This window comes from Pangasianodon hypophthalmus, chromosome 9, assembly GCF_027358585.1.
Source record: "Pangasianodon hypophthalmus isolate fPanHyp1 chromosome 9, fPanHyp1.pri, whole genome shotgun sequence".
Lineage (NCBI taxonomy): Eukaryota > Metazoa > Chordata > Actinopteri > Siluriformes > Pangasiidae > Pangasianodon > Pangasianodon hypophthalmus.
Genome location: NC_069718.1, coordinates 23251071 through 23266971, shown reverse-complemented (window position 1 = coordinate 23266971; position 15901 = coordinate 23251071). Strand labels below are relative to the sequence as shown.

Sequence of the window (15901 nt, the reverse complement as noted above, 5' to 3'; positions counted from 1 at the left end):
GCTTAAAAAAACATGTTTTTTAACAAAGTAGATGATATAATTGTTGATGTGGTGATATTTTTAGGATACATTTATTTAACAATTATGGAAGTACTAGGAAAGTCTTCAGGACAGAAGAGTTTACAGGAGTTTTACAGTTTCTCGGTAAAATGACATTTTTTTTGAGAGAGAGAGGGAGAGAGAGAGAGAGGCTGGTGAGGGGAATGGCCAGTTATCACATCTATAACGTAGGTGAGAACAGGACATTCTACAACATTAAATCTAACCATAAACCATTAAAATGTGTGACATGTTATTCATTGTAATTGTTGGCTTATACTGTGGTAAAAGTGGAATAACACACTCCAGACTGAGCAGTTATTTTCATTACTGTGTCGTGTGTTATTTCTTACATATTGGTACAGTACTGGTACTGGTATAGTTTCCTGAATTCTGACTTAGGTATGTTCATAAGCCAGACAAAATCTGTGTGACCCATAAACAAACATGTCCTTCTACTGTGTGATCCCAGTGCAAGCATGAGGCTTGACAGGTACAGAAATGATAGGAATAAAACTGACAAACCTTCAAACAGGAAAGTCTCGTTCCAGTGAGGATTGAGGTTCTTCCTCTTAACTTTGGTCTCCAGTTTGTGCTTTTTGTCAGGCAGAAGGTAGATTTTTACAAAGGGGTCAGAGGTGCCAGAGAAATCTTTAGCAGGCAGGTCTTGACCTTTTAGTATTTTGACTGTGAGAGTGGAGTCCTGGAAGCTGTAGCCAACACTGAACTGAATCCTCCCCAGCTTCTCACTGATTGGACCTTCATGATCCTCATCCGAGCCAGGAGACAACTGAAGCGGAAAACCACACAACACACACACACACACAGAGTCATTTATGTAATCAGAGATGTGCAGTAAACAGTAATTACGTCAGTTAGGATAGAGTGCTTTGAGACAAACACTGTGTAATTAAGGTGTAACTGAAGTAGATTAACTCAATAGCTATTTTGAATTGAAAAACAGCAGTGATAGTATCTCTGGGATTGGTCATCCACACATACACACACACACACACACACACACACCTCTTTTGAAACTCTGTGGCAGTATATATGGACAATAAAAGGCTCTGGGTTTAGGTGGACAAACTTAACCCCTCACAGTCAAAGCTCTGTAAGCAAAGTAAGAAACACACAATCCACAGCCCACCATCTTACCATCACCATGTCTCCAGTGAGTGAGTTAGCAAGGTCAGAGACGGAGGAGTGTCCATCAGCATCTGGTGGCTGACCCTTAGGACTGTTTGCTGGCTTATTACCCATATTCCTACTGCAAAGAGACAGGTAGAAATAAAGAAGGAGAGATACAGAAAGAAAGAGAGAGAGAGTGACTTTTCATACGAGGAAGATTCTCTTTTCGTGCGAGTATCCCAGTTTTATCCCACACTTGCTCAAAGTGTACACTCACCGAACAAACCCAATATAGAAAAATTACAGATTTCTTCTAAAAAATTATATAATATGCAATATTTTCTCTCCGAGCTACACACGGTTCAGATGGCAAGCATGTGATGGACATCTTAACAAGATTATGCTCGGCAAAAAAAAAAAAAAAAAAATTTAAAAAATGCAATAATACAAATAATGAGTGAAATCCAAATCCAAAAACTGCAAATTAAACTTTTAAAACAAACTGGATTGCAGCAAGCACCTTTGTTACATCCTTATACTCACAGACAACCATTAAAGTACAAAGCATGATCAAATTATAAATGCAATTAACAAGAAAACATTTTTACCACAAACAGGCATTTAACGAAATCCAACCACGCAACACACATCATCGGATATACAAACAGATTAAAGACTTTACAGTCAAATGTTAATTTTGGACCATGAGTAAATAAAGGAACAAGAAGGCTGACGGACATCACACAAAGATGTGCAGACAGCAAACTACAAAGAGATGAGACCTGTCAAACAGTAAGAATGCATTATTCCCTTACAGCAGGTGTGAAGCTGCTAGAATAAGTAGTATAAATATGGAGTGGTCTGTTTCTTACAGGCGAGAGAGAAGCCAAGGTAGAACACACACTTACAGTGCAGTCTTACTGAACTAGTGAACAGAGCCAAACCCTGCAAAAAACTAATGACATGAAACAGTGCAAATGAGAGAGACTGAGAGAGACAGACAGTGAGAGAGAGTGAGAGAGAGAGAGAGAGAGAGAGAGAGAGAGAGACCACATTTAAAACAAATGGACAGACTGGTTGATGCATAGTAAGAGATAATGGTAATGATGGGTGTTCAGTAACAGTGAAAGACAGCAACAGATAGAGAGGCAGGGGGAAAGTGAGACAGATGGATTGATCACAGAAAAAAGCAATAGCAACAAAACAATGGGTGGACAATTCAGACAGCAACTGCAGGAAAGAGAGAGAGACAGGAAAAAGAGAAAGTTCTCTGTCAGAAAAGAGATGCAGCATATCATTAGAATGACTACAGACTACAGAGTCAAATGAAACCAGAAGAGAGACAACGACTACACCAGTGTTGAGTTATCAGAAGAGAAGAGCTGCAAGAGAGGAATAAGAGCGAGAGAAGGAAGGAGAGCAAGAAGCCTGGAAACACAAGAAACGCTTAATCCGGTCAGTTAGATAAAGAATAAACAAAGGAAAGATAGAAACTACAAATAAAAAAAGTAAACCAAACCAAGAGCATACAGAAAGTTAAGCAAAATAGAGTGTAGGCTGGAAAAAAAGAGCAGAAGGAGAGAGAAACAAGATTGGAGATTAGTTTGACAAAGAAAAAGAAAGGCCTGGATGAAACATTTTCTTTTCTCAGATTAGAGAGAGCTGGAAAGAGAGTGATAGAGCAAGAGTGAAATCTAAAAGCAAACATAGAGGGAAACAATAAGAAAGCTATAGAGAAAGAGTGAAGTCTTGAAGAAACAAAGAGACACAGTAAACAAATAGAAAACCTCAAAGCCACAGAATAGGGACAGACACATAGTTGGGCGGACGGACGGACAAGCAAAGGTGGGATATTACAGTCAGGGGACGATGTGCATCTTTAGAATGGTGGGGAGACGAGGAAAGAAGAGAGAAATGAAAAATCTAGATATTCAATTTGAAAATATCAGATCAGGTGGTAAGAATTCATCCACGTCACTAGACGGACCCCAACAGTCTAAAGAGATTAGGACGGGGCCTAAGTCCACGCTCAGCACAGGGGTGCTGGGACACAAGCGGCTTATTCGGACCGAGTTTCGCAGTAGAAACTCATTCATTGTCTGTCTGTCAACACGTTTTAGCTACCAACATGGATATTAAAGGTTGATCGAAAATGTTTTCTCAATGTAGCAGGATTTTTTTTTGTTTATGAATTCACTTATTAAATCAATGAAGACACACAGACATACCCGTACAATTTTAAATACACATACGAAGCAAGCAAAGTGAGACAAGCAGAGACAGAGATATTCAAACATTTGAACAACACTGAAAAACAGACAACACCGACACAGACAGAGAGACAGACAGACAGACAGACAGACAGACAGACAATAAACACACAAAGACTGGCGCAACAGCCTGGGGAAAGGGAGAAGATAAAATGCTCAGCTAGCAGACGCCAGGTAATATTTGGCATTTATATTACTTAGTAAGTAATTGGTTAAGTGTATAATTGAGTGCTGCACAGTATGGTGGATTGGATAATCAGTTGCTAAGTGGTTAGGTGATTTGTTAATTGGTTAGTATAATTGATTTTTAGAGACATTGAGCTAAGTGAAATATGATGAGAGAGTGATAAGAGAGGTAAGAGAAGTGAAATGGGAAAACAAAACAATACAAAATGGGGTAAAGAAAAGGAGGAGGACAGTGTGAGCGATTTGAAAGCTAACCTCAGAACTAAGGGATAAAACAAAAGGGAAGGGCAAGAAAGTGAGAAACAAAGATCTCTCCTATTTCACTTCCTCACACCTTTTCCATCTTACTGATTGGGAGGTGACAGAGCGAATCTTCACTGAGGGCTGTGTAATTCATTATGCCTGAAGTCCTGTTCACAGTGAAGGGTGCTATTCTCTAGGATAGGGGTTTCAGACTCCAGCTCCTCATGGGCTGAATCTGGTGTGTTAGAAGGGAGAAACACACATTTCCGTAGGGCTGAAACCCTCCAGGACTGGAGTATGTTATAAGGGAATGAACAAAGGTCTAAATATAGTCATTGGGTATAAATGCCGACGTGTATAAAGTGCAGGATGTTAAAGGCAATTGTGACTATAAACATTGAACAGTGCTGGCTTATTTGCTTGGAAAAGCACAGTAGGTCTGAGAAAAATATAACTAATAAACAGTAATGAATATAATAATAAAGGAATGAAGAAGAGACCATGTTAGAGAGAGAGAGAGAGGGAGAATTAGAAAAAAAGACAAAAGAAATCACAAAAAATAACAATTTCATGGGAGGTAATGTAACTTTCATTTGATCACACAGAAGCTAGTTATAACAAAACCCCAGGAACTATAAAACTAAGAAATATGTTTCTAATTATTCAGGGTTAATGTATTAATGAATAAATCTTAGAAACAGCTGAGCAGTCGGGGGCATGAAGAGCCAGCAGTAGGGGGCAGAATGATCTCAAATTCCCCAGAACACTTCTGTTCATCCCATCACTCCCAGCTCAAAAGTAGGCTGTTGGCATAGCAACCAACGGGTAGAGTGGAGTGTACGTGAGTGAGTGTGTGAGAGGAAGAGTGTGTGTGGTGTGTGTAGAGAGAGGTTTTGGGAGGACATGGGGCGAAGCAGTAGACAGACAGTTACAGTACAAACACAGAAGACGAGGAGAGGATATATGACAGGTACAGGTGAGAGCCTCGGTAATACGCACACACACACACACAAACACGCGCGTGAACATACATACACACACATGGACAAGGGAACACACATTCAGAGGCAGGCGGCTGGGCCATTTGTTGTTCACCGTGACCTGTTATACTATCCTGCTGTTACCTGCCCGGTGGGCTGCATGTGGCCCCCCGCACCGACACAGCAGAGGGTAAAGTGGGCAGAACAGCCTCGGCTGCAGGGCTGCAGAGAGACGCGAGAGACACAGCCATTCCTCCACCCCTCCCTACCTCCATCCCTTTATCTGTTTTCCAGTGATCCCCATAACAAATGATAATATTACAGTGCAAGCACTCCCACACAAATCCACTCCTGTTTATTCTACACACCAACTACCATTAACCAAACACACCTCTCTCTTTCTCTCTCTCCCTCACACACACACACACACACACACACATACACACACAATATACCATTTGCACTAATCCACACTACATGTTTTTCACACACTTCTTCTGCACTGGGGGAACAATATCCAAGGCTCATCAGAGTGGAGAGAGAGCATATGAGAGGCTATTACATAACCAACCCACTCCAGCATGTGTGTGTGTGTGTGTTTAGTGAGAATGTGTGAGTGATATGAGTGGCGATTAATGACATAAAATCACACCTCAAATGTATGTATGTTTGGCGCACATACGCTTTCATACTTACACACACACACACACACACACACACAGATATTCCCTGCCCTTTAAAGAGATAATTAAACACAATGAACTATAGCAAGTATACAAATTATGCAAAGACATTATATAAACAGATAAAGCAGCACAGCTACCTGCAATATTATCAGCACTGAACACTGCCAGGAAATTAGACCAAATCCAAAACTGTAATATATTAAAGAAACCATATTTTAATGGAAATCACCTCTTTAGATTATTTATAGATTTATAATTATCACCTCTGTAAACTGATTCACAAGTCCTGATTCACACCTTCATGCATTTTAAATTCCTAACATTAATTACATCTTTGAATACTAATTATCTCTTTTGAGTGACCAGTGAATTAAAAAATGTTATTTGATTATAATATAAGCCGATTTTCTGATGATTTGCTCGCATTTCTAGATGCCGCGGGGCAGCATATACAATGCCCCACTTAGCTTCCATAGAGTTATTATTGCACCGAGTGGTCATAAATATGTACTGCAACAAGCGCTAAATGACATCCACAGTGGCAAATCTGCTGTATGAACAATTTGAGTAAAGGAGGAGGAGTGGACAGGACAGTTAATGACATGGTTGCCAGATAGGGCTATAGCAAATAATCTGAATTAAATCTAATAAAGTGTAGAAGAAGCCTTTATTTGTCACAGATATTACAGTACAGTGAAATTCTTTTCTTGGCATATGCCAGCTTGTTAGGAAGTTGGGGTCAGAGATCAGGGAGCCCCTGGAGCAGAGAGGGTTAAGGGCCTAATTATTTTTATTGTAAGATATATTTCGAAGATTGGGAGAGAGATTGGTCGATTATGGAGTGGATAATGTCCATATATCAGAAATACATGTAAAATACTTGTTTCCCCATGCACAGGATGAGGATAAGAAGAAAAATGTCTCCCTTTTCCAATGCCCAAATTTTTGGGCTAGTTTCAGGTATTTTGTATGTTTTTTGAGATGTAATTAGGCTGGAAATTTTGCTGAAACCTATCAACCCTGGTTAACCTCGAACGCAGTTGTTGGTACATCTAAAACCACACAAAATAAGCTGCTAGATTGTATGCTGGATGACTAAGTTTTCAATCTTCAACTGCCTATTACGGGGTTACTCCAAAATATTCACTGGATCTTAGCCTATAGCATAAGTCAAGTGTGATAGCCTTTCAGCTTCACTGTGTTTGGGGCTATGTCATTATTAATGTCGGCCTGCCACACAAAAAAATACATGGTCATGAGCTGCTGCTGACTGGGGGTGAATGCAAGAAAGGAAAAAAAAAACATGAAAATCATTTTATGCCACAAAACAGAAACCCCAATTACAGTGTCATGCAAAAGGACAGACAGTACTATTGTGCTCTATAGATGCAGCGTGGCAGATCCACTCAGAAAACAAAACTACACTTGATGGGAGTCTTTGCATGCGGTATGTTTTAGAAATATACTAAAGGATTAAAGGGAGGAACAGTCTGTTGCATGTGAAGCAAAAATTGGCCACACACTTTGATTATACTTAGTCTGAAATTGTATTACAAATTCTCACATGTAGTATACAGTACAAAGTGCTCGAAACCCAAGAGCTCGGCCACAAACCCACTCCACAGACCAGCACTGCAAAGCAGAGCCAAATAAAAGTAAATCAAATTATTGGACAAAACAAAAAGCCCATTTGGACATGAAAGGCAATGATACTAAAACACAACCCAAATTACAATGCTATAGGGCATTCTCTGTATGTCTCTTCACCACAAAACACAAACTGATTCTAACCAATTTATTGAGCTAAGCCCCAGCCAAAAAAAGTACAAACATTATATTTGCTGTCGAAAAACTTTCAGTGTAAACAAAAAAACTTCAGAAAAATAATAGATTTCCCAAAATTACATGAGCTGAGAGGCATACTCAGTTTGTGTCTCATGGCGTAAAGTACAGTGAATAGCCAATGACCAGCACTGGACATCTTAAACCATATTATCTTGAGAAATGTATGAGTGCATGTTTTGGATTCTGTATTTTGGTGGTTATATTATGCATTGGTCTATTTTAGCATGTTATAGTTTTGTTGGTACTTTATGCTGCATTCCACTAAGGGTTGTTGCTCAGGAGCTTGGGACAGTCTCCTCAGCTCCATGTTCAGGAAGTGATGTCAAATCAACATGGCTGCTCACAGCATGAACAGTAAACAAATGCATTGAATGCATTGAGGTTGAAAATGACGTAATTCCAAGTTCCCACTTCTGCGCTAAGTCGAATGCAGCAAAGCAAAAAATGATGAAAAATTTTGTTTTTTTTCTGCCAATAATCTACTTTAACATCTCTACTTCAAGAAAACAAAGTTTACCAAACTGTCATGGAGATTTGACTTTCTAGGCTAGACTTTCACAGAGATTTGACTTTCTAGGCTAGACTTTCCAACCTCGCCCTGACTGTCTTTCTTCAAAAATCACAGTGAGTATAGAGCCAGTTTAACTAATGCAGTCAGTTTGCCTAAAGATGTCTAAAACTTTCCTAAGCTAAGTGTGATGCAATGAAGTTGCAGAAGTTGAGTCAGCTGTTGGATAACTAGCACAATGGATATAAGCCTAATCAGACACCAGCTGTCAATACGTACGTGATGCTTCTGCGCTATTATGTTATGATCAAAACAGAGAAATTACTCAATTAAAAGACAGTAATAGAAATAAATTTAACAAGAATATAACCAAATACTACATAACTCACTAAATTAATCAGCAATTATTTACTCACCATGACTTTTACCTCATGTGATAAAACTGAGACTGACATTGATGATGCTGATATTCAAAGAGATATCTCATCTGCTGTAAAATTATAATTCTTTAAAATTTGGGAGTAATGTTGTTTTCCATAAGAAGATTAGGTCATAAATGTAGAGGTAGATTGGGCATCTCTCAGTGGAGATACAGGCAAATAAATCTATTTCAGTTAGCAGTTTTCAGAACTATATAGTAGAAAATGACCAAAAATATCCCAGGCCACCAAACATATATTAGTTACAACTTTACAAAATCTTTGCCTATACTGCAAAGTGAAGCAGTTATGCCTATCAAGCAAACCTTGAGCTGAATTGTTTGCACCAGAAAGAGGGAGTGAAACTAAGTGCCCTATAAAATTGAACAGCCTTTTACTTCACAGGCACCAGAACAAAAATGACCAATGAACCATAACAAACCATTTGATATCCTTGTATGTGTCTGTGTGTGTGCACAGGAGGGTGAGAGCATGTCTTTTGTTCCCAGTGAGGATTACTTCAAAGTAGCTCCCACCAAAATTTACCCTTTTTGATATGAGGTGTAACCTTAAAATGGTGCGGAGCAAACTGTGTGGCAGAGAATCTAACATCCTCATACACCCACACTGATGGATGAGCAAGCTTCCAGTATACTTACATGCAGTGTCTTGCATAATTATTCACACATTTGGACTGTTCCTACTTCTGTAGTGGTGTAACCTGGAATTAAATTGGACTTAATTGTAGCTAAAATTTGAAGCTGTAAAATACTTTTTTTTTTTACTGAAAGGTCAACTAGACTTCCTGGGTCAATAATTGCTAGAACCACCTTTGGCTGCAATTACAGCTGCAAGTCTTCTGGGATATACCTTTATCGGCTTTGCACAGCCAGATTTGATATTTTGACCTATTCTTCTTGTCAAAATTACCCACAACCCTGAGCAGTTTTTCAATCCCTGCTGATGAAAGGAATTACCACAACATGATGCTACCACCACCATGCTTCACTGCCGGGATGGTGTTCTCAGGGTGATGAGCAGGGAATCTTTTTCCACATGCTTGCTGGGTCTCCAGCATTGGATTTCATATGGATTTTTTTTTTATCTTAAAACCCACCTCTTGTGTTGGTAAAATAGTCTCCAGAGCAATATTTCCAAATTTGATTACCTCAACACCCTCTCCTATAACATAGCTTGTAAATTGGGATGTAAATAATTCTGCATGGACTATATCAAATGTCTTTGCTAGTTGCCTCTCTAATTAATGCAGAAGGAATCCATCCAAATCAAGTTAAGTTTCTTTGTCATTTCAACCATAAACCTAAGGCAAAAATATTATTAGTAAAAAAAAAAAAAATCAAACTTTGGTACAGACCTTACCAAACTAACTAGCTGTAAAAACAGCCTTAGGGTCTCAGAGTTCAGCTCTACTCTAGTTTTGAGTCTGACACTGGACTACATTTAAAGATCCTCCTGTGAGGGAAGAGCTGGCCTCTGTCATGAGTTTTGATTCTCAGAAAGCGACTCTGTGAGCGACTCTGTGAGTTCAACAAATGCTGAGTCAGTTTCAACAACCCATATATATAATAAAGAGTACCCAAAATATCATACTCCTACATGCACCTGTAGACAGAAGTAGGCAGTGTGTACAGGTAAGCTGTATCCTATTTCAGTTCTGTTGAACAGCGACAGTGCTCATGGTGTTCAGTGTCTAGGGCAGTAAAGGAAAAATGACTCAATCCGGCACTGAAGGCGTGTTAGATAAGGGCTAGAATAAGCCTTATAATACTCAATATATACATTTTCATGAAGCATGTTTAGATGGACAAAGAGGTGGAAGCTGAGTTATGCAGTACATTTTATATGCAATCACATTGCAAAGCACCTAGAAATTCTAAATTCTTGTATCACCTTGAAACTTGAACCTTGTGATAAAGTACCCTTGTGAACTGAATCCCTTTCAGCTAACTGAACTGAAACTGGTTAACTCAACATAATGTTAAGTTAGCTGAAAAGGCATTCAGTACAAGTGCCATTTTACAAAGAAAGAGGTTCATATCCTTGACTTTTTTTTTTTTTTTTTAACTAAAAGATAAGTACATGTAGTGAAAAATTCTTAGGTTGCACAAATGATCAAGTCTTCACCTAATTGAAGCTCTTCACCTCAATCTGCTTCATATTCCTATTTAAAAGAAAGGTACACAAATATACACTTTTGGGTAGTAATTTTCTTTTGGTTGTCTATGATACAACAGAGGCTATGTAATCAATCCTATACATGCAACAATACACAACAGAGAACTAAGATGATAGTGCATTACCCAATGTAAATGACGTGACACACCAGTGTAAAACCATACACATTTACACAAAGTCTTGCTCTTAAACATATTTTAAATTTCATGTATAATTCTGTCATTTATGATGCCTGGTATACTCTTGAGATTCTGTCCTGCCCTGCACTGCTCTACATGTAATTCTGTGCAAAATCAATAAACGTAATCATGTAATGCATAACTTAATCCTACTCAGGCTACTGAGAATACTGATCCCCTTAGTCTTACATGAGTGCTGGCTGAAAAAGCCTTGCTGTGTGTGTTCCCTACTACAGCCATTCATTCTAAATGCCACCATCACAGTGGGTGCTTCAACCCAGATCCCCTATAGTCCTGACCAAGTCAAACAGCAAAATGGCTAAAGCTTTCTGTATATGTGTGGATTTCTGTTTGTGTGTAGTATTTTGCTGCGCAAAGATCATTAACTGTGAGCAGCTTAATGATCTTCACTGTTATGATATGAACAATAATTTCACTATATGAAGATTAGTACAGACTCTCTCTCTCTCTCTCTCTCTCTCTCTCTCTCTCTCTCTCTCTCTCCTCAAAGTCTCTGTGGTTATTTGTCTAATTAGACAAGTCTCTTTAATAAGACTTCACCTAAGCCTGTGGGGCAAAATTATTACAAGCCACAGAACACAACTTCAGACATACTCATCATAATTATCAAATTATTAGATATGGAATGGTTTCAAAGCTATGTACAAAAGTGTGTACATGTGTGTGTGTGTGTGTGTGTGTGTGTGTGTGTGTCTGTGCGCACACATTTAGCCTTTTGGGAGACCAAATATCACACAATAGTGTCAAACGTCCTCACAAAAAATAGTGTTTTAACAATTTGTATTTGAAAAAGAGCCAAAATGTTTCTTTTTGTTTCAGGTTAAGGCTAGGGTAAGGTTTAATCGCAGGCATAGGATTATTTAGCTACAATAATCATAATGTCAAAGGAAAGGTCTTCAGAAAGATAGAAAAACATTTGTGTGTGTGCGTGTGTGTGTGTGTGTGTGTGTGTGTGTGCGTGTGCACGCACATGCAATGCATCACGTTCTCTGATTCTGTCTGTTAGATGATAAAATTGCTTCACATTATACACCCTATTTCACACCATATTAGCATAACTGTGATATTATTCTAATGCACAACGGCCACTAGATTATTCGAGCGCTCTGGGTGATTATTACTAGAATAGCAAAGGCAACCGGCCAGCAGTTTATGTCAACCATAAAGAAAGTTTCCATAAAGAGAGGGCTTCGTTTCAGCTTTTCCTTGGATTTGCCAGACAGCACTTCTAGCATAAGAATCGTGTGTCTGTGAAAGTGTGTGATCCTTGGCTGTATAGTTGCCCTTCTCTAGTACATTCTGCTAAGAAGGTTTCAAAGAAAACCAAATGAAACTAACACAGTGCACTGCTGGTTTATAGGTTCGTAGAAGACAATGAAAGTGCTGTGTGTATTTAATATGAATGGTTCACTTGTCATATTAAGTGCATAAGGTTACAGGAGGAACATTAATGTCTGAAGCAGCTCAGTGAATCCCGCATGGGTTCAGGTGGCTTTCAGCTCTTCTGAGAAAGACCTGTGCATTATTCTTACACGTATACACTAATGCCAGTCCCCTAATGCACTCGCACACCGTAAATCATCAAACTAAAGCATCCTAGCTGTTAGGCCGAGACAGAGAGGAAGATTATTCATAAGCACTCCAAATAAAACAACTAAATCATGCCGCTATGCAACGTATAAACACTCTGAGAAACTATTTACACTGCTAGCAAAGAAGGTTGTCAATCAGTTTAACATTCATAAGAAACGTCGGCTCAGTGTCTAGCACATGTGCATTTTTTTGTTGTCTAGGCTACCAAAAAATGCTTTATTTATAGCTGAATGCTTATGTAAGCGGCTGGCATGCTGCTGAATAATGAGACCTCTCGCTGAGTCCTCAGTTTAAATGCACACATACTTGCCTGCACACCTTGCTCCAACACACACACACACACACAAAACAGGGGGGAAGTAGAGGTAAAATAATGAGCAAAAGAATAAAAGAGGGAGCATGCAAGAGAAACAAAATCCAGAATTAACATAAAAAACAAAAACAGAGGAGTCATACCAGGAGAGAGGGTGAGGGAGAGGAGATAAAAGTGTTAGAGAGTAAAGAAAAGCAAATTAGTCAAAAAATACAAAAGAGCCAACTTTCACAGGATGAGTGCTAAAGAGCATGACGGCTTTTTAAGTGTGCCGGTGTGAAAACAAAACTGAGTCCCTCAGTGGATGAGCTGTGGCCCACACAGCAACCGGTGACGTGTGTGAAGCCCCATGTGCCTCAGGTGAAGATTTCATTAGAATGATTAATGAGCTAGCTAGCTATTAACGACACAGAGCCGTGCACCATCCTTAGAAATTAGGCATTCACCAAGATATTAGACTTGCTCATTTTCACTTGTTTGTTCACTTAAATTAGTTTCCTCCTAACAGGTCACACATGCAAAAAAGCAGAGAGAGAAAGAGAGATGGTAACACTTGACGGAGCTTGGTGTTAGTAAATAGTGTTACCCATCATTCCTCTGAATTAAAGGTGCTACATGTGTGCCTTCTGTCTGTAAGTGATCAGTGTGATGTTGTTTCCCTGAGTGCACTCATGTGCTATTTTCATGGTCAGAAATGAAAGCACATTTAGTGGTATAGCTAGAGCAGTGTGATTTTAAAGGAAAAATCCACCCTAAACAATAGGATTATTAATCTTTACAATTAACATGTGAGCTTCAATGACTTCAATTCTGATTTGAGTTCTTTAGTTTAAACATCTTTCATTGACATGGTGTATTTTTGGTGATAGTGGTGCCTCTGGATTTACCGTAGCTCTCACATCATGTGTACCTAAAGAGTCTGATGCAGCAGTGCTTTAGTACTTTAGTCTGTCTAGCTCTCTGACCTAACACAAAGGATTCAGAAGCTTCAATTGTGATGCTAATATCGCCATCAACGCTATTGTGCTCGTCATCTTGTAGACTGCTGACTAGCCGAGCCGAGTTTCTGTGTCCCCTACATCTACTCTAGATCTCTCTTTAACATGATATTGAATATCACTGAAAAATGGGGAGAGAGAAAAGAAGCTGTCGCTCTTTTTTTTTTTTTTAGGAGGTAAAAAATTTTTTTTCTCCAATTAAACTCCATTGTAACTGTGCTAGCAAAGTCACACAACTCTAACTTCTCGTGGGAATAATGAACATACACCACCAGCCAAAAAAATCAGCACCAACCTCTCTAAGCACATCATAAATATTTCAATATAAACATATTTTTAACGTGTATCACAGTGGATTTTTCCTTTAAAGCTCCTGTCATTTCTGAAGTTAGAACAGTGAGAACTCTTGTAGTGGTTAAAAAGTACATGCCATTTGGACTCACTCAAAAATAGTCAAAAACAGACTGGGCAACAAAATCTTCCCACATTGCCACTAGTTTCATCAACCAGTTAGAGTGAATTTAGTTCAATCTTAGGCTAATTTGCAAGACCGCACAAGAAGCCAGAAAATACATCTGTTCTAACTTATGCCAGCCAGCCAATTATTGAAAAAATCATTTTTATCATTATGAAAATGTCACTGCACTGTCACTGCAAAACTTACCAAGAATCTTCATTTCTGTGATCTTGTGCCTTTTGGCTGCTCATTACATTTTAACCAGCTCACCACCTTCTTTCGGCGGCAGTGACATCGCGAACGTTGTTCCAGTTCCCGAATAATCGTACATGTAGCACCTTTAATGATGCAGGGAGCCACTGGTTTCATGCAATACAGTGTGGGTTGGTTAAGTGCATGTAAAAGCCTCTCTGTTTTCAGAATGAACTTTCCTACTGTTCAAAATCTATTTAATATGCTCTGTACAAAACAAACTACAGGTAATGTCTTTCATAGAATTTGCCATTTGCACACCCACGCATAATCCACCATCCAAATCACATAAGCTATACTGCTACTTTCTCACTGTTACATTCCAAAAAACCTGTCATGCACACATGCATATACTCACATGCGTGCGCACACACACACACACACACACACACACACACACAAGCCAGTACCTCTTGTCAGCAGGTGTTTCTTGACTGGGTGGTACCTCCTGTAGGTCAGGTAGATTGGCAAAATCATCCTGCTCAGCCAATCCAATTGCCAGAGAGAGAACCACCATCTTCCCTTCCCTTCACCACAGGCAAAAGTGAGAGGATAGGGAAGACAGTAGAGGGAGATTTTTTGGAGAGAAACAGGAAATATAAAGAATAAGAACAGACAATATGAAAAGAAGCAGCATGATAGCCAGCAAAACAGCATGGCCGGGATCCCTATAGGACTACAGTGCGATAAGCTCCAAACGTAACAGCACAGTATCTGCTTTTGGAATACAGAGCCAAAATAACACAAAACTACGACTGTGCCAATACATTTGAAGGTCCCTGCATACAGATATCAAGCTCTGACTGGATATTACATCCCATCCTTCACTGGTCCTTAATGTAATGTTTAGTGCAATCAAGCAGATGTGTGTTTCAGTGAGTTCCTTTTCAAAGAGTCCCAGTACACATGCACACACTCAGCTTTATTTAATCTCTGACTCTTAGGAATCACCTGTCCCCTGTTTTATCACCCCTTCCATCGCTTTATTGCTGTCTTCTTCTGTCTATCTCTTCCATCCATACCCCCCTCCCCCCTCCCTGCAGAGTGCAGATTTAATTAAGCCTCATTAGAAAGATCTGGACTAATTGCTTCTATTTGAGACTCAGGCCAGACCAAGGTGTCTAGGGTGTACCACTGCTTTCTGGGCCATCGCATTTTCTATCCTCATTTTCCTTTCTTATTTTTCTTATCCTGTCTTTCGATCCTCTTTCATTCCATTTTCTCCTAACTGCCACTCTTCTGAGCTCACCCTCTTCAAAATCCCTCCAGTCTCAGCTTTTTCAACAGCTTTTCCACTTTTTCGTCCCTTCCATTATCTGTGTCTGTGGCTCGCTCTCCCTCTACTTTCTGATCGTAAGCCCACTCACCTCCCAAACATTTAAGCCCTCCATATGACATTTATCCCTCGCGTTGCGCTCTCTCTCTCTCTCTCTCTCTCTCTCTCTCGCTCGCTCTCTCTCTCTAAATTGCATTCTGTCTTTCTGAAAAACCACCTGTCTATTTTCATGTCTTGCTCGTGCTCTCTTGGGCATCCCTCGGTTCTGACACTCGCTGCCTATTTTTACCTTCCATATCATAATGCCCT

General features: G+C 39.4%; 1 protein-coding gene across 2 annotated transcripts in view; it reads right to left on the bottom strand.

Annotated features, from left to right (window-relative positions):
* Positions 1–15901, bottom strand: part of syt7a (synaptotagmin VIIa) — a 110620-nt gene that overhangs the window by 11362 nt on the left and 83357 nt on the right. Inside the window, exons 5-7 of one of the 2 annotated variants that reach the window (XM_053236777.1) lie at positions 14727–14843; positions 1198–1309; positions 565–829 (exon numbers count right to left, since the gene is read on the bottom strand). In XM_053236777.1, coding sequence (XP_053092752.1) covers positions 565–829; positions 1198–1309; positions 14727–14843 — 494 coding nt within the window. The remainder of the gene's footprint in view (positions 1–564; positions 830–1197; positions 1310–14726; positions 14844–15901) is intronic. The other variant, XM_053236778.1, reaches the window with a different exon arrangement.